The 24500-nt window shown below is 42.8% G+C and overlaps 1 protein-coding gene across 7 annotated transcripts in view; it reads left to right on the top strand.

Moving 5' to 3' along the window:
* AKAP13 (A-kinase anchoring protein 13) overlaps positions 1 to 24500 on the top strand; it is a 330780-nt gene that overhangs the window by 232757 nt on the left and 73523 nt on the right. For 6 of the 7 annotated variants that reach the window (XM_073304194.2, XM_073304196.2, XM_073304195.2 and 3 more), the window contains 4 exons: positions 6942 to 7078; positions 16419 to 16783; positions 20010 to 20063; positions 23878 to 23940. In XM_073304194.2, the coding sequence (XP_073160295.1) occupies positions 6942 to 7078; positions 16419 to 16783; positions 20010 to 20063; positions 23878 to 23940 (619 nt within the window). The remainder of the gene's footprint in view (positions 1 to 6941; positions 7079 to 16418; positions 16784 to 20009; positions 20064 to 23877; positions 23941 to 24500) is intronic. The other variant, XM_073304201.2, reaches the window with a different exon arrangement.

Here is a 24500-nt window from a genome sequence, read left to right as displayed (position 1 = left end):
GACTTTTCTCACAGCAGCCATTTCTTGCTTTTTTTTTTTTTTCATTAAAGAAATTACACTTGAAGAAGGGTTGAGATGTGGAGAAGGAGGGGTATTACCTTGTTTTCAGTGATGAGTTGGAAGATAAGGGTTAACTCTCCTGAGTGTGCATTATTGGCCAACAGCAGCACTCTGGTTAGTGCATTAATGTTCTGCCTCTGCTTCCTGCTGAATAATGCACTTAGACGTGCACTGTCGTGTCATGACACCCCTCGCATCAGATCCCGGAGCGAAGTAGCGAGCTGTCTGGTGGATCCTGGGCATGCTGACCAAGCAACACATTGACTGAAGTATCCATTGCAAATCCATATGTAGTTCGGAAGATTTGTCACCGCAATTCTTTTTATCAAAGATCACAGAGCATTCATGATCAATGTAGTAAAGGTCACGGATTTAGTGACTGCTCCATGATCTTTTATTTAAAAAAAAAACAAACAAACCCTGACATATGAACCACCCCAGCACTGCAACCCTGTTTTTGGGCCAGGTGAGGAGGGAAGGCCGTGGAGCTGGGGTGAGGGGTGGTGGGAGAGGGAGCTGGAGAGCAAGCCCACCCCAAACTCACTTCAGGCGGTGGTGGCTCCTGTGTCCCAGGGCTGGGCCTTGGGGTTGAGAGCAAGCCCACCCTACACTTATCCCGGGCAGCAGTGGCTCCTGTGGGGTTGGGCCCCGCTCCCTGCTGTGTGTGTTGCAATTTGGCTCATGGAGTCACAGAGCTGCTGAGGTTTGGCCCTGCCACCCTTCTGTCACAACCTACCTGGAGCCTTCCTGCATGGAAGTCACAGCTAAACAGAGAAGTTAGAGTATCTGTGATGTTTTCAGCAAAGTGACAAACCTGCAGCCCTAACTATATGTCTGCAGTTTCCTGAGGTGGCAACATAATTGTCCTGATGAAGTCTCACAACAGTCTAGTGTCTGCCCAAGCTCATGCATTCCTTCAATTGAAACTTCATCATCTGCTTCAAAAATGTGAGATGTTTCTTAAGTGAAATTAGTTAAACTATTTTTTTCATTGAGGATACAGCCTTGAATCTCACTCTCTGTGCCAGACCAAAATGTTGTTAAGAGGGGGTGATGTGGATAGTTAAGTGACCAGGGGTCTATCCAGGTTCAGCTTCTGGCCCCTATTAGATAAAATAAAACTCTTTTAAAAACTAGACTTTCCCTGGGGAAACACTTGACAGTAATCCACCATATCAGTGAGATAATAAGCATAATCTAAACAGTCAATAATTCCACTCCTGAGTCCCCCCAGATTGATGGGCAGTAGCAAGCATCAATCCTTTCATTGCCTTCCTGTCTCTTATTACGTCAGTTTAAGCTCCTTGCGTGCATTTTCAAAGTTCATCTGAATTTCACCCCCATTTACGTCTCCTAATAATCCTATCTCTTAGCTGCTTCTTCTGTCTCCTTTTAACCACCCTCAGCTATATTTTCTTTCAAATGTCCTGCTATGCTTAGAACGGCCTAGCACTCCCCAGGTGCACTCAGCCTCCTCTTTCAGTTGCACTTCTTTCATGAGTCCTTCCAACGTGGCTTGCCATCTTTTGCATATGTGGTTTCCCTATGGATTGTATTTGCCTCTGTGAAGTTGATTTTCAATTCCTCAAGGCAGAGCCTGTGTTCTCTGTGTGTTTGCAAAATGCCTTTACACGTAGCACTCCATTACTCCATAAATAATGAAAACAGGGCACACCAAATCTACCACTGATCTGACTGTGGGAGTGTTGGTGTTACCGTCTCTGAAGCCAGTGTATGTACTCCAGCTTCTTCGCTTCTGTCCCTTTCTGAAGTGGTGTGGTTACTGCACAAACGCTTCCAGGATCACAGTAGCAACACAGCTCCTGACTGAGCTGCAATTCTGCGGGATGGGCGGAGGGACAAGGAAGAATGCAGGTGTGTCTCTCCCCTTTAGGCAAAGGTCTGACAGAATGTGACAGAGATGAAACCAATAGAGTTCTGCAGACATTAACTTAACAACCAGTAGAATTCAATATTACTGCAGAGGGCATTCTGCGCCAAAAATTAAAAATTCTGCGCACAATATTTTAAAATTCTGCAAGTTTTATTTGTCAAATAAATGTGGAAGCTCCATCATGGCATTAGGGAGCACAATCCACTGGCTGCACAGAGATAGGAGATCTCAGACTCTGCTGTGAGGTTGCACCCAACTCTGACACAGTGCAAGTAACGGGCCTGCCCCAGAAACACCCCGCGGCCCTGCCCCTCCATACCAGGTGTGGGCAGGCAGGCCCAGCAAGGCAGGATCCAAGTGTGGAGAGGCTTAGTGTGGGGGGGGGGGGCAGGTGTGGGTTGAGAGGGTTCTGTGTGGGGCAATCTGGGTGTGGGCAGCTCAGTGGGGGAACCAGGACTGGGGGGGATCTGGATGCACAGGGGCTTGTTGAGGCGTTCTAGGTGCAACTGTAATAGGACACTGCAGGGGGGTCCAGGTGAAGGTGGCTGGGGCTCAGCGGGGGGGACAACTAGGTGTAGGGGGGATAGAGCTCAGCGGGGGGTGCAGATGTGGGGAGCTCTGGAAGGGATCCAGATGCTGGGGGGAGTGGGACTCAGTAGAGTGGGGCTCTAGGTGTGGGTGGTTGGGGTTCAGTAGGGTGGGGATTCGGGTGTGGAGGGCTCGTTGGGGATTCGGGTGTGGGGTGCTCCAAGTGCTGGGGGAGTGGGGCTCGTCGGGGGGGTTCTGGGTGTGGGCGGGGTGAGATAGGGCGGGAGGGTCTGGGTATGAGGTGGTCTCGATGCCTAGAGGTTGGGCAGATGCAGGAGCAGCTCCCTGTATAGTGATCCCTGCCCCTGCAGCTGAGAAGCAATGGTTGCAGGAAGTGTGGGATGGGGGGGAGTTTGCACAGCTTCCTACAGCTGGGGGAGAAATCAGGGGGTGAGTTTGATGCGGCCCCGGATGCTGTGCAAGGGAAGAGGAAGTCCCGTCCTCCTCAGCCCAGCCGGGACTATCAGCTGAGCCCAGTGCAGGGTGGTAGCCACCAGCCGTGTCTTCCCCAGTCCCTCCCCTTGCCCCACAGTGATTTACTTCTCTGCCGGCTGCCCTGGGCACTCAAAACATGCTGCTGGGGAGGATTGCATGACAGCTCATGTGGCTTCCCTTTGCTTCCCCATCCAAAAGTCATTTTTCTGCAGGGAAGCAAAGAAATCTGTGGGGCACATACATTCTGTGCATTTGCAGTGGCACAGAATTTCTCCAAGAGTGCAGTATGGAATTGAATCCTATCAAATTTGCTAGTAGAGCCAGAGCTCACTTAAATTTTATAGGATCATTAAAAACAACCAGCTATAGAAAGGTTTCAGAGTAGCAGCCATGTTAGTCTGTATTCGCAAAAAGAAAAGGAGTACTTGTGGCACCTAAGAGACTAACACATTTATTTGAGCACGAAAGCTTATACTCAAATAAATTTGTTAGTCTCTAAGGTGCCACAAGTACTCCTTTTCTTTTCACCTATAGAAAGGTTCTCATTTAATATTCTTATAAAAAACATATAGGTTGCTTGAATACATTGAGATCTATGATTTTCCCCATGGATCTCAGTGTAAGCATTCAGTTAGAGGGCTAGGCCTTCTCCCTCCTTTAACTCTCCCCCATTTTGACGGGATGATGCTGTGTTAATTCTGTGCAGTGAACTGCTTGGAATTTTCCTTCCCATGGGTTTTTAGTTTGATTTGTATTTGTCTCCATATGATGCACATAAAAATGCACCCAGTGTCATTTTATTTTCATATGCGTCGCCATGGAGAGAGAGACACACACACATGTATGAGCAGAGTTAAACTATAAATCATTTACCCGCAGTAAGTACATGACGTATATGTGATGAGAGTCATCCATCTAGTTCTGTTAAGGCATTGTCATAGTGTCGTCACCAGGGCTTATCAGATTATGGTGTAGGAGTGTGGAGTCCCAAATTGTGCAACATGTGTACAGTTTAAAAAAATCAATAAATACAGTGCCCCTGAGAAGGGGAGAGAATTCTTCCAAACAGCCTTTGGATTTGGAAAGTTCGCAGCACAGCTGGGATGAGGTATGTGTCAGGTTCCTCCTCCCCCCATTGTTTCTTGAAAGAAAGAAACTCCTTCCTCTTCCACCCTCTCATGCCCCTCTGTTGGCCCTGCAGTCCGGTTTAATGCCTGTTCTGATTTATTTTCTGGGCGAGGTATCCGTCCATTGGCGAATCTGGAGCTTCCCTGTGAATTTTCCATCAGAACGTCTCTGGGCCTGTTTGTTTTTCCGTCTGGAATGTGGACATGCTCTGTTAAACTGCCAGCTGGATTGACCGGGATGTTGGCTCTCAGTCTGTTACCGCTTCTCTTTTTTCCTTTTCTCTCTTCCCCCCACGAAGTTGTGGAAAAGAGGTTCAGATTTTCCGGGTTACTGAAAGGGGAGAAGGAGTGGGGAACAGCCACACCTAGTACAATAAGTACTTTTCCTTTTCTCTGTGGTTTGGAAACTCCTCTCTGGATTATTGGTGTTTCCAGCCTTATTTTCGTTCTTGAGCATAATTACAGTACCACAGGGAACATCTTAATCTCCATTAGTGGAAAACCGTTTTCTAGGGAAGCATTCGTTGTATCTGAGTGCTTTCAAAAGAGCATTTTTTTCATACTCTTTGAACTTTCCACTATTCTTCTTTTGCGCAATAACTATCAAGCTGTCTCCATTTCCCACTAGCCGCCAGGGGACACAGATGGAAATAGGTGGACCCATGCTGTTCCTGGATGTAATGACTCAGTGCTGGTGCCAGGGGCGGATGGTTGGCTGTTTAGTGCTCTCTCTCCACCACCACCAAAAGCCAAGCATGTCACTACCACAACATAGTCATCCCTCAGTGACTCAGTAGACGATACAGTGCAGCCAGCCTTCATTTTGGCATCTCTTCTCCTGTCACATACTCACTGAGTGAACTCCCCTCGATCAGCTGAGAAGTACTGAGTTTACATGCACTATTTAGCTAGAGTTGAATTTTGAATTAGGACCATGTGAACATAGGCTCGTGGGAGACTTTTGCAGTGCAACTTGCTTGGAAATTGTTTCCTCTGATAGTCCTTATCCCCTGTGCAGAGGCTGGCTACAGCTGGTGTAATAATATTTGTATTACCGTAGCACCTAGGACACCTACTTATTGTCCAGGACCCTGTTGTGCTAGGCGCTGTACAAACACAGGAGCAATAGATGGTCCCTGCTCCAAGAGGCTTACTATTGAAGTAGAGCTGTCGGGGGCAGGTTCAGCCCCAGGCTGGCCCAAGGTAGAGACAAAGGTGGCTTATGGCTACTCTCCCCACCCCAAACCCACCTCAGCTACACAGAGTATAAGTATGACACAGCTGAGGGTTGTGCACGATAGATGTAATTTAAAAGTGAATACATGTTTCATTCAAGCAGATACCATCAAAATGTGTTTATCTGCCTAAGTTACGGCCAGATGTTTAACTAAAACAATATTTTAGTTAAAAATATTTTTATGGAAAATTGGTTTTTTTGCTAAAATGAAAATGTTCATAGAAAGTGCCTGCTTTTCTCAACGATTTTCAATTTTTTTCATAAAAATAGAAACTAAATTGTTAGGTTTTTGGCTAAACATTTTTTGGTTGCCAAAGGCTGAAGATATTTTGATTTTCAGGTTTTGAGTTTTTGAATGAAATGTTGACATTTTGCACTGAAATATCAACAACTAACGTTTTTGTTAGCTTTTAAAAAAATTATGGAGGGGAGGTAATCCCTTTCAGATCAGCTGTACTCTAGGTGTTCATCCTGGGTTCAGCACGAGGATAATGAAAGGTAGAGGCAATTTGTGAAAACATGCATTAGGTTGAAATGGATCTATTTTTAATTTATAAAATGTCTCTAACGATCAAATTCCAGGTGCAAGTACAAAATTTAAAAAATACATGAATTCTAAATAACTTAATCTCTTAAGAGAGCCTACCTTTCTCCAAGATGTGGGAAATCATCCTCAAATTCTCCTGCTAAGCACAAAATAAATCCTAACCTTGGCTTTAAGGAATTAAATGGAATTGACTTTCTCTGATATTGAGAAAGAGGAGCACACGTTTCACTCACAGATGCTTTATGCCTAGTGAATATGAGCCTAATTCTGCTCTCATTTAAGTCAGAGGTAAGCCCCTTATTGAGTTCAATGGAGTCTGAATTGGTCCCCAAATGTATACTGTATATGTATCGGCAGCATATACTACAGGTACGAATATGTGTTTTTCATGGCATGTTGATTTTACACAGATGCACTTGTGCCGCTTCAGGTATATCTACCCAGCAGCTGGGAGGGTGATTCCCACCTTGGATAAACATACATGCACGAGCTCTGCTTGCTAAGAATAGCAGTGTGGCCACTGCGTCACAAGCAGCGGCTTGGCCTAGCCACCCAAGTATGTAGCCAGGGGTTCGGATGGGATTGTCCTTGTACAGCTAGCCCAAGCTGTTGCCTGTGACACTGTGGCCACACAGCTAATTTTAGTGCACTAGCTGTAGCAGAGCTGGCGTGTGTATGTCTGTCTGTGCTGGAAATCACCCTCCCACATGCTGTGTAGACAGACTCTGGGAAGTGCTAAAGAAGGCATTCTAAACTGTTGAATAAAATGTTAAAAGCCTGCTCTGACTTTCTGGGAGGTGCACGCAGAGTGTGACACAAACACTTGTTTGTAAAGTGGGTTGCACACTTGTGGCCTGTGTAAATAAGTCAATAGCAAGTAGCTGACGTGACCAGTGCTGCTGTCCACAACCAGTTGCAGGTATGATGCCCTCTCTAGTGATTTTATGGAGTTCGTTTTTGTACCTCAGCAAAAATGAGAGGTGGGTGCATGTGACTGCAAAAGAAAAGGCCAGGTTGTCACTCACTCTGGTGTTTTGTTGTTTGTTTCCCCAGAATGTGAACATTTCCTGGAGGATGGGCTGAGTGGAGACTGTGCCTCATCGCAGGGTGTCCTGAAAAGAGAAACTGGAATCGAGTCTGAACTCTTCCCTTTGCCTGGCGATGGGATGGATGATATCGTCTTTGGAAAGGTAGGGCTGTCTCAGAAGGCCAGCTTACCGCTCTGGGGGGCCTTGATCCGGACGACCCTCCCCATTGATTTTGGGGGAGTTCTGCCTATGTAACGACTGGTGATAAGTAACTGGAACTTGTGTAGCTACAGCTACAATAATGCTCAAGAGGGACATGTTTGCTGTGGTTTGCACAAGGGTTGTTGATTTCCAGCAGGGTTCCTTAAAGGGCAATAATTTGATTTTAACTTTCTGCAGATCAATCAAACACAACCGGAAGAGTTGAAAAGGTACACTTTCTTTCAAGGCCTCTAATAAGGGTTGCACAGAGGCTGTGAAATCCAGTGTTACAAATGTTACATTTTCTCCTACAAACAGAGACCTCCTGCAAAGCACTGAGCTTTCCATTGGCCTCCTCGGTACTGTATACTATGGTTTTTTGGAGAACCAGTGTGATTCCATCACTTCAGTGAGAGTATGTGAAAAGGAAGAAAACACTCACTCTGGATACGGAGGGCCAGTTGAACAGTGCTGAGTGGCATGGTAACATTGCCAGGCAGTAGCAATATAAGTGACCGTAATAGCTCTAGTTCTTGGATGTTTTTGAGTGACTGTGCTTCCAGTTTGCTGTGGGGCCCAAACATCCCCAGAGTCATCATTGGCCTGATGAGGATGAGGGTGAAAACCAAGATACAAGATCAGACTCTTAAATATGAGTTGGTTTGTTTCAGAATCTGCCTTGGGTCTACTGCTTCCTGGACCAGGACAGCCTGGTATATCTTGAGAAGCAGAAACCACCCACCCTCAAATACTTCCAGCTGACCAATTTATAATGTTAAGCTGTTTGCCGTCACCCACTCTACCTGGTGAAAGGATAGCATAGCAGGTGAAAGGGTGCCTCAGGAAAAAATGGCTCCAGAATGAGAAGGCTTGCTAGGCTCCTGTGAACAACCATCTGTGTGTGTATAGTGAAGCTTAGAATTCTTCACAGATTGTTATTTATCATCTGTAGCCATCCCATGTCTACCTGCTATGCAGACATGTGTTTCCTGTCTTGAGTAACGGGAAGTTGGGGCAATTTTCATGCAAACTTCCAGAGAAATGCATTTAACAAACTGAATGTCTCCTTTGGTTAAATCAAGGCAGATGATGGCGAACGTTTTCCAACAGAATGGGAAAGATCACGGCCTGGGCTAAGTGATCTCATGTGCTATAAATGCACTGGAAAGTCACCGTTAATGAAGTGGCAGGGCGTGGAGCTCACCAGCCTTTCCCTTTCCCATCTCACTCGCGAAATGAAGGAGGGGTGACTTGTCTCTATACAGGGCTTTGCTCCGGGCAGAGCAGAGCATTGTCTCCAATTATCCCATTCAGGGAGTTGCACGAGTTACAGAGTTCAGCATTGCTCATTATTTGAGTCTGATCTTAATAACGTTGTTCATGGAGGTGGCAGTGGGGAGTTAAAGTATATAACGGCAAAACGTTTTACTTCCCCCCCATGTTATAGGGTGTGTTTACCAAAATATAACCCACAAAAATGGAGTCTCAAAATGACACAGTAATCCAAAATGGCAGGAGTGTCACAGGAGAAGGAAACATCAAGGTGCGGGGCCGAGGGAAGTGTGCATGTGGGATATATGATTTTTTGATGGCTCCGTTACAGCAACAGGGCAAGTACTGAGATCATTGTTTCATTTGCAGAATGGGAAGCTCTTATCAAATCAGTATTCTGAGTCTTTCCCATTATGCAGTGTATTGCATCTAGGGATGAGTACAACTGAAAAGGTTTAGCAATTTAGTTTGGAAGCTTATTCAAACCTGAAATGACTTACTTGACCTCTGCCTTACAAGCACTTTTGTCTCCCCATTGCTAACCCTCCAAATCTAAACAGAAGGGTTCCCTTTTCCCTGTCTCTCTCCTTCCTATATGTCTGGCACCTCTTTACTACATTTGTGCCTCTGTCCATTGTATATTTATAAATACCAGAAGCTTTCATCAATACCATTAAGCTTTCAGTAGCTTTTTCTGGTTTTCATTTATCTTTTTTTCCAAGAGATTGGAATTAGAGATGGGAAAAATCAGTTTTAAAAAGAAAGTGTTTTTGAACATGCATTCAAATGAGGGCTGAACTCAATCAGATGGCATTTGTGACCATGTTTGCTCATTTTTCACAAACATTAGTACCAGCATGTTTTGTCCATAAATAAGTTTTCAAAATGGAAAGTGCTGTGAATATTGACATATTTCAGAGAAATGATGGTGAAAATATGCATTTACACAAGTATTGATGTTTGAATGGCCATCTTGAAAGTGTGTGTGGGTTTGGGAGTCATCCAGCTCTGGAGCACAGCCAAGATCATGTAACTTAGGTGACCAAAGACACAGCATAAATAGAGAGCTATTCATAGCAAATCCTGAGTGGTAGTCACAGCAAATAGTTTATGAGCTACCCATAATGTTCACGGAACTCATTCAGCAAATGTTGTAAACGTAAAAATCAGAATCTGCTCACTGCCCTGCTTCTTGTCAGGTTTGTACACAAACAGCAAGGGGTTAAATTTATTAAGTATATCCTAGACCATTCTCTCAATTCAGGTCCCAAATGTTGATGAGTTCTTGTTTAGGAATTGAAGATTAAGGGCTTGTCAAAACTACCCACCTGAATTGGTGGGCAGTGATCGATCCAGCGGGGGTTGATTTATCACGTCTAGTATAGATGCGATAAATGAACCGCTGAGGGCTCTTCCTTCGAGTCCGGTATTCCACCAGAACAAGGAGCGCAAGCGGAGTCAATGGGAGAGCATCAGCTGTCGACTTCAAGTTGCAGTGGGGGAGGTTTAGATTGGATATTAGGAAAAACTTTTTCACTAAGAGGGTGGTGAAACACTGGAATGAGTTACCTAGGGAGGTGGTAGAATCTCCTTCCTTAGAGGTTTTTAAGGTCAGGCTTGACAAAGCCCTGGCTGGGATGATTTAACTGGGAATTGGTCCTGCTTTGAGCAGGGGGTTGGACTAGATGACCTTCTGGGGTCCCTTCCAACCCTGATATTCTATGATTCTATGACTTACCGCAGTGAAGACAACACGGTAAGTAGATCTAAGTACGTCGACTTCAGCTACACTATTCAAGTAGCTGAAGTTGCGTATCTTAGATCGACCCCCGCTTGGTAGTGTAGACAAACTCTAATTTGTGCAGGGGAGAGAGACTATCAAAATACAGGCAGGTCAGGCTAGAAATTCTGTGACATGTGCACACCAGTTCTTATGTATCAGGGTCTGTGTTAAATTTATAGGAAATACTGCGGAAAAGGTGCAAGGATAAAAAAAAATAGAGTGGAAAGTGGAGAGACTGAAAAATAAATACAGAGTTAATTTAAAAAAAGGAACAAAGAAGAGAGAAAAATCCTAGTGAACAAGCACAGCGTACACTGTAGATCATCTGCTTATAGCCTGTCTTTCTTAGAACTAGTGAGGTAGTTCTGTCCCTAGTAATGAGCACAGGCTTCCCTTTATCCAGGTCAATATTGTTTTAATTGAATTGCGGTGGAGTTGGGGGGAAGAGGAATACATTTAAACTATAGAAGAAAAAAGTTTGTAAACTACTTGTGTGAACAACAACAAAAACCCAAACAAAACAAAGAGCATGTGAGGGTCTCAAAACCTCGAGCACTTTGATTTTGCCCCATTCCTGATTATTATTATTCTAAAGTTCCTGTTTTTCCTTTGCATGGAGTTACACTTGAACTGCTTGCTGCAGCAGCTGTTTGCTGCATGAAACGTCCATTCTTCATAGCAAGAGTTACTATACAAATACTCAGTGAAGTGAACGATAGCACTGGCTGGAAATCCAATATTAGTTGTTTACTATAGTCAGGAAACTGTAGGCAGAGCAGGGCCATGGCTATATGGAGCCTCCTGTGAACATCGGAAATTCTTGTAGTCTCCACAAGATTGTTAACATCTCATCCATTTTAAGCCCTGCTTCTGTTCAGGGGCTCCAGAGGCTTGAGGTCCTCTGAGCAGTCCATCTCTGTGAGATGCCTGGGACTGCAACTGACTATAGGTGTGTGTATATATGTTCTCATTACTGTGTGTTTTACCCATCTCCTATATTGTTCTGATTGGCACATGCAGGGTTGAGCATCACGCTCCAAAGAAACAAGAGCTTCTCAGTTAGAGGCCCTATCATCAAAGCACGACTTGTTTCTTCAGATACTTTGCAGTTGCTGGCATCCAAGAGTCATTTACACAATGAGCCCTAAGACTCCAGCAAAATGTCAGGCTCTATTCTAGTGTTTATTCCCATAGCCTAGTCATCCTCCTCCTCCTTCTCTAAAGAGCTATCTATGCAGTAGGCAGATATTGCAACATTCTCTTCTGTGAATGATTAATGTTGTCTAAGGTAATTTCCTGTCGTCTGTGTAACTCTATCTTCCTGGGGCATAACTAGTATTGCTTGCTCATATTAGCTTTTAAGCTCCCATTGACACTTAAAGTCACTATGTAGCTTGTGAACCTGCCCTTGCAAATATTATTAAGCAGATTACCTCTGAGAACCAGAGGTCACACCTGAGACTCTATTCCTTATCTTTTTTGAGCCACACAGCAGTCTTACAATTACAAGCTGTGGTACACTGCATACAACTAGAAAAGGAAGAGAAATCCTGTGGAGTATATCCTAAAGCTTCCAATCTTGCACATAGTTGGGCAGTAGACAGGGAGTCAGTGATACATAGAGATGTACAATGATCATTTTCATGAGTAGACAGTTTGGCCTTCACTTCCCAAAATGCTAATATGATTTAGGGTTCTCCCAAAGACTTCCTCATGGGTGATGGCCCCATCTCACTAATTTTCTTTTCCTTCATCTATGATCTCTTTCTTTTCCCCAGAAGCTTCCACACTCCCCTGAACAACAGCATAAACAAAACAAAGGAAACTGTCTGTTTCTAAATTTAATGTTAAGACCCTCCCATTTGTTGGCACATATTAAGACCACATGACATTATTCTGGGGTTTTAAAATTCCCATCACCTTAATTAATCTGCTGTCCTTAAAAAGTTCCCAGGAGCTAGTGTATGATGATGTGGGATTTTGTTTTTTTAATTAGCTAACACTTGGGAGCCACGGTCATTGCTAGTTTAGTAATCACCCCCAACAGTGGGTCATCAGCAGGGTTAGAATTGAGCACCTCAGTTCATTAGCTGGAAGAAATAGTGGTCTGGACCTGCCACTACAGTGGGGTTGCATAGCACAGTTTACAAGTTCTGTTAACATAGATTTTTTTTTTTTTTATCTACTGTGATGGCTAAATTAAAAAAAAAAAACCCTCTGTGTAGTGGTGGTGATGAATAGCTTATGACTATAAGGGCTTGTGATATTGAGAGGTTCCAGTGTTGTGTTGTGTGTGTTGCTTTCTGCGTTTGCATCATTATCTAGGGAATTTACATGCAACCGATAAGTGAGGCTAAAAGAGGATGTTTTGTTAATGGAGTGGAGGGACATTTTCTGCATTCCAAGTTTTGAAATTTTGTACAGGTTTTTCCAACATGATGATTCCCATCCACATGTACAATCCCCTGTGCTGTACCATTCTCGTTTTTAAGCACTCAGTTATCATTGTTATTCCTAGTGCAGCTCTTATGGCTTTCTAATTAGCTATTCAAATTAGGGAGAGTAGACATGATGGGTCTAGTCCAGAGATCGACAACCTTTGGTACACGGCCTGTCAGGGAAATCCGCTTGCGGGCCGGGCCGGTTTGCTTACCTGCAGCGTCCGCAGGTTCGGCCGATCGGAGATCCCACTGGCCACGTTTCGCTGCTCCAGGCCAATGACGGCCTACATGCCAAAGGTTGCCCGATCCCTGCCCTACTTGCTTTTCGGCAAACAAGAAGTTAACTTCCTTAGACCGTGCGGATTACAGTCTGGGTTTAGGAAGGAAGGCCCAATCAGGCTTCCACACGCTAAGAACAGCTTGTTAAGGAAAGGAAGGTGCTTGAGAAGCCAGGAACCAACACTCCATTGTCTTGGGAATGGGCTGTCACCCAGACTCTGCTCTGAGTGTGTTTTTTTTAGTTTACGTAAAACCATGTTTTGTGTCTCTAATTGTAACTGTAACCCTCAAAACTTGAAGAATAAATTTGAGCAGGAAACCTTTTTGGCTGACAGATTGTTTCTTCCATTACTGAAACAACAGCCCACTCCAACAGATATTTTAAAGGTATTTAACTCAGTAACAGCAACAATGAGGTTAATTTTTAGGTAAAACAAAATCACTGAATAAAAGGTGAGCCTCCTACAGTTGTTTAGTTCCTCTGTTAATCTTCATTGGAGCTGAAAAGTTGTTTTATGCTTTTCCTTAAAAGCTAACTCTTGTCTGCTATGTATGGATATTAAAAAGAGTACTTTTTATCAGCATAGGGTTTTTTCACAGCACCCTTAGCCAAAACGTTCCTTCCCCAAACTGTTGTGTGATGCACTGAATGCCCTTGACCACCACAGAAGAGGCTGCATTTCAGTGATACTGCATGTATATAATTTGTAAAGCACCTTGGGATGTATGTATAATAATATTATTTGCACTGAACTCATCTAGAAAGGAATTGGATTCACCTCTGACCGACAGATCGCTTGGACAGCTTAACTTTTATTTCACATTTAAACAATAATGATAATTCCTAAACAGCACTTCTCATTTGTAAATCTCAAACCATTTTACAGAGGAGGGGTCAGTATCATTATCACCATTTTACAGATTGAGAAGCTGAGACTCAGGGAGGTGAAGTGTCTTGTTCAAGATCACCCATTGGCAGCCCTGGGAATGGAATCCAAGTTTCCTGTGTCCCACTCTGGTGCTATATCCACTAGGCCACATTTGGTCCCTGTTAGTTTTGGCTCTTTAAAATTCTTTGTCTTACAAGAAGGGAGTGTCTTTTTTAAAATAGGAAATCAGTGTTATTTAGGAGAACTTTTCCTGAAGAACAGGAGGGATATTAGAGCCATGACTGTACGCTGCAGGCTCAAGCAACTTGTACCTTGTTTTTTTTTACTAAACCAGTCTAAGAGATGAAGGCAAAACCATAAATGAACCAAATGTATCTCACATTTTTAAATTATATTTTGATTCTGTCCAGCTGTAATTTAAGAAACAAGCAAGTGCATATATGAAGGAAAGTAATTCTGATTTTTTTAAAATAGGGATTTTTTGTTTTAGTAAATTATTTTCATTTGGAAAATAAAAATCCCTTTGCCTGTTTTGGAGTTAGACAGCAAAACATAGTAATTTAGCAGTTGCGCACTATATGCATTCCTTTTGCGTCCAGGATTAATGTCTTTTAACTAACTGCACCCTTCTGGTGGTCAGCCAGGATGCAATCTTCCTTCCCTTCAGGGACACCACCCTAATTATGACAACAGCTTCCTGTGACCCGGAAAAGAAACCAACTATTTCCTTCTCTAATAAAGTATTGTTCTCATCATAACTACTAAGTAATTTGTCTGGATTTAGGCAGTTCAATAAACTCCCATCATGACATGCAAATGCTAGCTACCATCCATGATGTAAAAAACAAACAAAAAAAAAATCAGTGACTTTATCAGGCTGCTTTTCCAGTTTTTTTCTGTTTGTTTTGTTTCACCCCAAACCGCATTTTAATAATATACTGTAATATACTTTTTCTAACACTACATCATAATTTTGTCACTGGAATATATTTACACAAAAATTATCTTTAATGGCTGATATTCCTTATCTTGACACACAGATCACTGAATTATTTCAACCAAAAATATATACTTACAGTGTGGGGGGGGGAAAGTATTACTCATGCAGTCTCCTCTGTGGATATTGGCTTTTGATGGATGTGTTTGGGGGTAAGAATGTGGAAGCATTTCTTTAATACATGTCTTAAAAAATGTATCTTGTGCTCATTAAACTGATGCAAGAAGCAGGGCTAACGCCCACCAAACTTGTCAGTAAATTTTGAAGTATTTTACCGATGACTGTTTTCAAATACCTCATACTCCCTTTTTAATTGCCATAGCAGCTTTTAGCTGATATTTTTGTTCTGGTACAAATGCAGAACAGAAACATGCAGGCTCTGGAGTGGTCTAATTGCCTGATTTTTAAAGAGCCCACAATGCTGGACTTTGAGATGCCCCATAGTGGGAATGTGGTAATGGCGTTTGTGTTCATGTTCATCCCTGTTGTCTGTTGCATTTGTAAAGGCACATCTCTCATCTGACAATTGAATTTGGTATTCTGTTATCTTTTTGCAAATGAGATTTGACAGACTGCAGCTCCTCGAATGCTCAGTTCCTGGTGAGTATCAGTGAGCCTGCTAGTTGAAAGCAGTTAGCCACTGTGGCTTTGGTGAATAGTCCATTATATACGACTGGATGGATCATTCTGAATATTATTTTTTTAAATGATACAGTGCTGGGCTCTGCAGGAGTATACATTGAAACTTCCACTTTGGCCTTTTGTCTGAAAGTGATATCATCAACATGCTTGTGTTTTTTATACTAGCCACTGGGAACACAGGATAATCACAGACTTGCTTTAGGATGTATTGTCAGAATGTGGCCAATAGCCAAATAGAGCTAGCTTGGGTTCCACTTACTGCTTTTGGAGCAAACTAAACCCAAGATTACAGTATGAATAAAGACCCGTCCCACAAGACGGCCAATCCTGTGGAACAGTATTTTTCAATTATAGTTGGATTTGACAAATGCTGAAAATCCTGACATTAACTTTTTGATAAATGGAAGGTGGTTGGGGGAGGGGACTAATCCTTTTGTGTGTGTGAGTGTATGTGTGTGTTTGTTTATGCTACTGACTAATGTTCAGTTTGTGCTGTATGGTGCAGTGGAACAGTACATTAGCCTTTCTGCTGTAATGACTAAAAGCTACAAATCTGGTTCAGCTCATACAAAGAGGACTGAGTTTGCTGACTGAAGTCATATGACCTAGCAATCATCTGTGCCCATCATTTAAACTACATAAGTATTTGGCAGGCTTACAAATCTTTGCCTGGTAAAATGCTTTAGGATTGGAAATGCAGGAGAAGCTACAGTGTAGGGTTACGATGCATTGACAGAACTGTGAGAGTGACATTAGTAGAATAGCAGGAAGTGCTGTAGTGTCAGGACTGGATTGCGTTGGCAGAACTGAGTAGGGAGTCCAACTTTACAGTAGCAGGATGAGTTATTGGGTAGGATAAGACAAGAGAGCAAAGTTGTAGAGGGTGACTTACGCAAAAAAGAAGAAACAGGCCTAGCTTTTGTGATGACTGGCTCTGGCCAGGGCTATCAGTTGAGACCTCTCTTAGCTAAGGTTCATGTTTTTATTTTTGCTGTAGCAGCCTGAAGAGGAACCGTGTGCTTGTGATGTCACCAGTTACAGCTCATCAGCAGATGACACAGTGTCTTTGGAGAGGAATTCCTCCCTTGGGAGTGACATATCCCTTCCACATGCTCTAAACCTCAACAGGCCTAAGGAGAGGCACACTGTGGATGGCAGCTGCATTAACATGGGAGCCGCAGGGGGACGGGAGAGTGAACTTGGTGGCTCAGGCGAGATGGAAGAAGAGATGGACAGTATTACAGAAGTGCCTACCCACTCCTCTGTCTTAAGAAATTCCATGCGACCACTGTCACCATTCCGACGGCACAGCTGGGGGCCAGGGAAGAATGCTGCCAATGAGGCAGAAATCAATCACAGGAGGTGAGTGAAGGGTTGTTTAAAGCTGTTTATACATACACAAGCACATGCATGTGGGCTTTGTGGTTGGCATTTGAAGGATGTGCAAAAACACAGAAAAGTGAGGTCATTCTATGAACTCTGAGGAAAGAGAGAGAGAACCACCTACTACCAAAAAAAAAAAAAATACCCCTCAAACAAACTAATCTTCCTGATTTTAATTACATGTTGAATTAAAAGTACTTTATGTCTACAATATATTTTAGCTTTTCAGAGGACTTAGGTCCATATCTAAAGCCCATTGAAGTGAATGGAAACACCTTGACCAGTCCTTAATGTGAATTATCATCACCTGTTCCTATGCAGAGGGTTTTGCTAAAGGAAAGGTTATCTGAATGTTAAATCTAGGTGACCACAGAATAAACATAGCCACTATTAATCAGTAGGGTTCTTACATTAAGGTATTGTATAGGGTGTAAGTCTGTAATGGAAAAAGATAGACCTTCAGTCTTGGGACTGGGGTGGCCTATTTTTGACTCCTGATAGAATTGCATATAGAATGAAGTGGACAGACCTATACATTGTGCCTAGGGTGGTCTTCCAGTTTCCCCCTCTGCTCTCTCTCCTTTCAGAAAAGACTAGGGAATGCCACAAAGGCAAGGCTTGCCATGTACCTCTTTACATCAACTACTGTGAAAAGTAATAATGTTGTTTTCCAGGACCATTCTTCCCTTGATCTCCAGTTGCAGCAAAATTCCACCCATAAAGTAATTGATTAGGAGTAAGCCCTCTACATTCTGAGTAACTATCAAGTTCTCTGACTCCCTTTGTACCCAGCATGTTCTTACGCGCATCAGCCTTTCTTCATTTACACCTCACAAAAGTTACTCTAGTTTTACATAGTCATTTAAGATCCTGGTTCTGTTGAAACCAAGTGAGTTTGACCGTTGATTTAATAGGACCAACATCCCTTTAGAGCCAGGGTAGTCAAAGTTTGTTCCCTAAGTCACATATGTTGGATACCACCCTCATCTGCAGTATGGATGTGTGGCTTGTTGGAGACTGCAAGTCCATCAGGAGTCAAATTGGAACCCATCCAGTTGGCTGCTGGGAGTTGTTGTTTTCATGGGTCACAGCTCCGTATTAACAAGTAACATGGCCAGAGTTGTCTGCATTATATTAAAACCAATAGGTGTCCTTTGGTTCCTGGTAAATTACCAGAGGGCAGAGTTCGGTGACCCCTGATTTAGAGATATTAGTCACCCTTTAATGCATGTGCATAAATCCCCTTGACATTTCTAAATGTTATTTGCACGCACTGAAGAGAAATAATAGATCCTTAAATTATAAGTTTTACCTCCTCTAAAGCTAAACTTGAGAAACCATTCAGTACTCGGAAAGTTATATGCATTGTTTGTTTTGTTATATGACTTTGTCACCCCTTCCTGGACTTCTTTCCAGGTCCCAGGATGACACACACACAAATAAAATCACACCAATATTTTAAAACAGTGAGAGAGGCAACTTCAGAGATCAAAGCCGGTTTATGACAGACTGAGTTTATAAAAAGAAAAGGAGTACTTGTGGCACCTTAGAGACTAACCAATTTATTTGAGCATGAGCTTTCGTGAGCTACAGCTCACTTCATCAGATGTATGCCGTGGAAACTGCAGCAGACTTTATATATTTAGAAAGATTTATTTTTATGTATTCAACTTATTATGTAAGGATTTCTGAGGGTAGTAAACTCTGCATAGTTGGCAATTACAGCTAATGCTAAGCAGATGGAGTTAAAAACTTCTGAATCAGAGGTTGGATGGATATGTTTGTGACATGGGAAAATATACCTACTGTAAATGATTGATATATTCCTTTTTAAGTAAAGAAACAGAGGAATTATTTTCATATTTTCACGTACATAGCCACCAATAGACAAGATGTATGTCTGGCTGAAAGGTGACTTGCAAAGGGAAAACCAGTTGGGGTTTTTCACTTTTTTGCTTATTTATGATGCATAAAGGCCTGAAAATTAAGTTTTATTCAAACCTAAATCTCTATTTGGTTGATTGGTTTTTGCTAATAACTATTTAACTAGAATACTTTTGTTGGGATTTAACTCCTCCATCCCTTCAGTTAAGGGCTGAGGGCCTGATCCGATTCCATTCAAGTCAAAGGTAGTCTTTCCATTGGCTATAATGAAAGCTGGATCAGGCCTTGAGAGAGCTGCCCATATGAGACTCTACCCTCCCTCCACGGGTCCTCTAGCAAAAGCAGGGAATAACAGATTTGATATTCTCTATATTTCTATCGTAAAAAATTAGTGGAGCATAATCTTTTTTATTAAAAGAAGAAGAAAGACCAAATCTGTTGAGCATTTTAAATATCTTTTAAAATATGGTTTTTAAAACATTTTTTTTCCTTTATAAATCTCCTGAAGAATACTTATAAGGCTCCAATGGAGCATGCTCATCCTTGGTAATTCTTAGAGTTCGTACTGAGTTTTATACAGCTCACATGGGGTGGATTGCAGCTCATATGGACATACCCAGCCAACTTACCTAGTTAGTTAGCTCAGGTGCAGGTACTGGAGCAGTACAGGATTCATGGTGGAATGTACAAGGCCACTTGGAACCCAGGGCAATTACTCAGATGGCCAGCCCACACTGGAATCGTGCTACCGTGCGTCACTGCACCTGTGCCCAAGTTAGCTGGATTATAGCTGGCTCGAGGATGTCTCCATGAGCTGCAGTCACACACCATGTTTTTGGCATTGACATGCCTTCAGATTGCCACTAATTGCCGAGTTTTTAATGCCCTTTTGAAGGAAAGAAAAAAATTAGATTTTTAATTTGATGGTCCTTTAGACTTTGTCTACACTACCACATAGAGGTGAGGGTTGCTAACAGTGGCTGCTGTTGAACTAGCACTGACTAGTTACTCCTTGTCTACACATGCAGCTGACCCATGATTGGCACCTGCTTATATGCAACCATTGTCAGTGGCCGTGATACTTTGTCTGGTAACAAGGCCTTACTGTGAAATAGAGGGAGAAAGATAACTTCACAGGAGACACATTGCTCCCTTAAGTGCTATAGTTTTTATACTTCCCTTTTCACTCCTTCCTTCTGCTGTTTGTTTGTTTTTTGGGGGAGGAGGGCGGGGGGGAAGAATGGGTGTTTTCCCTTCAGCTGTCATTTGTTCATTTTGTTCCATTTCTCATCTCTGACCACTTTCCATGATTCATTTTCAGTTCAATGCGAGTTCTGGGGGATGGTATAAGGAAGCCTCCCATTCATAGGAGAAGGTACAGAGCCAACTAACTTGACTAACCATTTTGCATTTGAATGTCTACTAACTTCATACTCTCATGTTAGTTGATCCAGTTTAGATTCAGTACTTCTCGGAACATTTGTCTGATAGAGACACACATCCAATTTTATCCCTCTCACCCTTAGCCTGACACAGCCCCGTTTTTACAACTTTCGTGCAAGCTGCAAAGTCATTCTTTCTAGGGCTTCTAGTTGAGGGGGTGGGTTGAAGGATATTGAACATTGTGGATTGGAAGCATCCAACAAAATAATAAAATATTATATTATTATAAAATTATTATAATAAAAGATTATATTATTATAAAAATTATTATAAAAATATATTTAGGACTGGAGGTTGAATTTAAATGGGCAAGTAATTGTTTGTCTGTTCACTTTAATTATTCTTTAAAATATATCAAAATCCCTAGATCTCCAGGATAGGCACACAGGAACATATTTGAAACTAGTACAAAGGATACATAATACACTTGTTACACCTGTAGCAGCTGATTTGGTTAATTTTAACTTTCTGGGGGTTTTTCTTTAACTCTGCCTCTTAAAAGCTGGAAAATGAGCATGACTTTCAAACCCATTTTTGTCCCTTTCTATCTGGCAAACATTTATGATTTCTTATCCTCCCCATACATATTTATTTATATGTATAAATAAAATAAGGACAAGGCAAACTTACCCCTGTTTCACTGTCGAAGCGTTAGCATGATTAGTTTATGTGGGTAGCAATGTTCACAGCTCAGGAAAGAGCTTTTTTAAAAAAACTGAGCGCTAGTTCTACACAAGCCCTGTGTAGGCCCTACAAAAATTGTTGCTGTTACTGTTAGATTTCTTGGAGGTGCAGTAGGGGACCCTTCCTTCGCTCTCCATGGCCCCAGTTTTATGGGGAGTTTTGTTGTTTTTGGCCACCCCCCAGGCCCGTTAATTCCTTTGGTGTACCCACATCTCTGACATTTTACTTATGATCGTGTCATTGTTTTGACTGGAGAGACTAAGTACCTGCTGTGTTGGTTCACTTCATGTGCCATGACGCTCGATCTGCTACTGCCACAGAGCATGGCTCTCTTGTGTACAGTAGTTTCCTAAGGCCTTGTCTATAGTAAAGGGGCTCAGCAAAATATTCCCACTAGTGCTATAACTGGTTCGGTTGCACCGGTGAGCATTTTTTTTCTACAAGATCTTTGGTTCTCTTCCTAGCTGTGTAGAGTGAAGCGTTAGCCCTTGACAAGCCTTTGACGTGGCCTTTGACCTTGACTCTTAGCTCCACAGAAGCACGCGCTCTCACACCTTGCTGTAACATGCAGAAACCTAAATTCTCAAGCACGGCCTCAAGGAATTAGTGCTCTATGTGCCTTCTACAGTATCCTCCTTTTACAGTGCAACACAGACTGCACAGGCCTCAGTGAAGTATTTAGCATATCTAATTATGATTTCATAGCCTCTGAGAAGAGCAAGTGAAGGGGGAAATGGTGAGATTTCCTCTGTGATTCCCCTTGAGGCTCTCAATCCAGTATCTCTTCATGCTTGCTCACGCCTACTGATATCCTGATTATCTTCATTAATATACTAGACTTCAGGTTATTGATACACCCACCTTTAATGAAACGCTGTATACTCCATACCGCTCAGACTCCACTCTGCTCTGTACTTTGTAAGGTGGCATTCAAGGATTGCCTTGTGAGCGTATGCATGCTAACTGCTTTTTAACCAGTTGCACGGTGATATCCACCTGACTTCTACAGAGGAGCTTTGGGTCCCTATGCAAATCATAAAGAGAATGCGTTTCAAGTTGACCACTTAATATCACTACTTACCTTTGCAATTTAGGTCAGATTCTTTAGTCAATATACTCTCATTCTATCTCTTTACCACTGCCCCAGCCCTGTTGATACCCTACAAGCTAGTGCTGGAGAGAAGACAATGGCACAGCCTCAAACTAATTCCGATCTGTAGCTGGTCACACAAATGGCTCTTCCCTCTTTACCCTCCACAACCCCCCCCCCCCAACCTTCTGCCAAGGGTTTGTATAGATTGTATGACGAGCCACTGTCTTCACTTTTGCGTAGTGTTGCCAATTGATTGTGGGTGGCTCACCAGCAGGATTATAATTCTATATGTCTGTGTTTTCCACAGCTTTTGCCAAGAATTTTTATTCCTCTCTGGGACCTTCTGCCATTTTCTCCAAGCCTCCTACTCCTTCATCTCTCAGTTATAGAGTTTCTGCCCTGCAGTTTTGTCGCCACACTATAAAATTAATATAGTTAAGAAATATATGTATGTAGAGAGATTTTATATATATATACACACAGATCTTCAGAACTGTCTGCTGTAGGTCAGTTTTCATTGTGAAGGAAATTGGATACACTCTCCTTCCCCCACCTCACCCCCACAATACACACACAGCTGCATGAGTATGTTGAACCTTTGTCTTAAGGGACACACAGGTCATCTATGGGTGTCAGCAGACTCTGAAGGTGAGAGCAGCCATGGAGCTGTAAATGATGTGAGGTAATCGTAGTATACATACACTGTATGTACACTCGTAGTATACAATACACTGACTCCCTTTGTGACCTTGAGCAAGTGTCTTATCCCCTTTGTTTCAGATTCTCCATCTGTAAAATGGAGATACTTCCTTATCCTGCAGTGGTTTACTTAGCTGCTGATTATAATGCTCTTTAAAGGTTGTGCTTGTTACAGCAAGGTAATTGTTCATAATGGATCTTTATGGTAATATTTTGGAAGCCATCAGAAAAGATATTCTCTCTATATCTGACAGCCTGCAGATCCATTTTGGTCAATTTCACGGTCATAGGAATTTAAAAAATTGTAATTTCATTATTTCAGATACTTAAATGTGAAATTTCACTGTGTTGTAATTGTAGGGCTCCTAAGCCAAAAAGGAGTTGTGGGAGTGGGTTGCAAGATTATTGTAGGGGGGGGGGGCTGCGGTACTGCTACCTTTTCTTCTGTGCTGCTGCCGGCGGCAGCGCTGCCTTCAGAGCTGGGCAGCTGGAGCGCGGCGGCTGCTCGCCGGGAGCCCCGCTCTGAAGGCAGAGCCGCCGCCAGCAGCCGTGCAGAAGTACGGGTGACGTGGTGTGATATCGCCGCCCTTCCTTCTGCGCTGCTGCCTTCAGAGCTGGGCTCCTTCCTGGCCAACAGCCGACACTCTCCGGCCACCCCGCTCTGAAGGCAGTGCAGAAGTAAGGGTGGCAATACTGCGACCCCCCCACCCACCCCTACAATAACCTTGTGAGCCACCCACCCCCGCAACTGTCTTTTGGGACAGGACCCCCAATTTGAGAAACGCTGGTCTCCCCCTGTGAAATCTGTATAGTATAGGGTAAAAGTACACAAAAGACCAGATTTCACAGTCCGTGAAGTGTGAATTTGATAGGGTTCTAATTAGGACCCAATCGGCAACCTCAATATGAAACTACTTGGATTCCTGGACAAACTGCTGCTGGATACCCTCAGACTAAATACCGTGGGTTCTTCAGTTAACTGTTCTTACTTATTTATTCATTTAAGTTCCTTGGCCCCGTTTCTGAGTACTTCCAGTTTTGCTTGGAGTGCTGGAACGGAGGAGGGACAAGAGAAAGATGGCTTTATGCCTCCATGCACTCCCTGTATTGTGGGGCTGCCAATCTGGTACCTTTCACCCACCATTAATTAACATACAATGTAAAAATCTTTCTAAAATTAAATAAGTTTAACCGAGTCCTGAAGCATTCCCTTTCTGTGACAATCCAGTAACTGCAGTCCTTTTCCTTTGTCTGCCTTTGATATCCCCAGTTTGAGCTGGTGTCCCTCTGGAGTACAGTACATTACCATGGGTGCTGACTTTAATTGTAGAAGGTATGGTATAAATAAATGTGCAACAGCAAAGGGGCATTGCAAATACAGTGTTGTCAGCTCTTTGTGTGGTAGTCTGTTTCTCTGCTGCTCTGGCTGGAATGCGCTTGTGTCCATTTGCTTTGCTGTTCCCCCCGAGTCATGTTTGGTGTTGGGTCCTCTAGAGAGTGAAGTACTCTCTGCTAGTCTTGAGTGTGAGAGAAGCTGCATTATTCACCTGGAGCTGCTTTTTTTCTGTGATGATTTTTAGGCGCATCTTTCCATACAATCAGAGCAATGAAAGTGACAGCAAAAGAATCTAAGCCAGAGTTAATAAGATACAGTTATGTTCTCCTCCAGACTGACTGATATTTTATAGGCATTTAAATTCATACAGACTGCTTCTAGTACAATTAGAGTTCTTTTTGCTATCTCTTGAGCAGAGAAGCTAATCATTTAAACCTCTCTAGAACAAAATCTGTTAACCACAGATTTGGTTTTCCCAGGCACTTAAAACTTGTGTGTCCTGTAGAAAGTCCAGAGTCAGAATTAATTATCACAGGTCAGATCCTCAACAGAGGTAC

Source organism: Lepidochelys kempii, chromosome 10, assembly GCF_965140285.1.
Source record: "Lepidochelys kempii isolate rLepKem1 chromosome 10, rLepKem1.hap1, whole genome shotgun sequence".
Lineage (NCBI taxonomy): Eukaryota > Metazoa > Chordata > Testudines > Cheloniidae > Lepidochelys > Lepidochelys kempii.
Note: the sequence above shows the minus strand (reverse complement) of the source record. Positions and strands in the feature narration are given on the sequence as shown.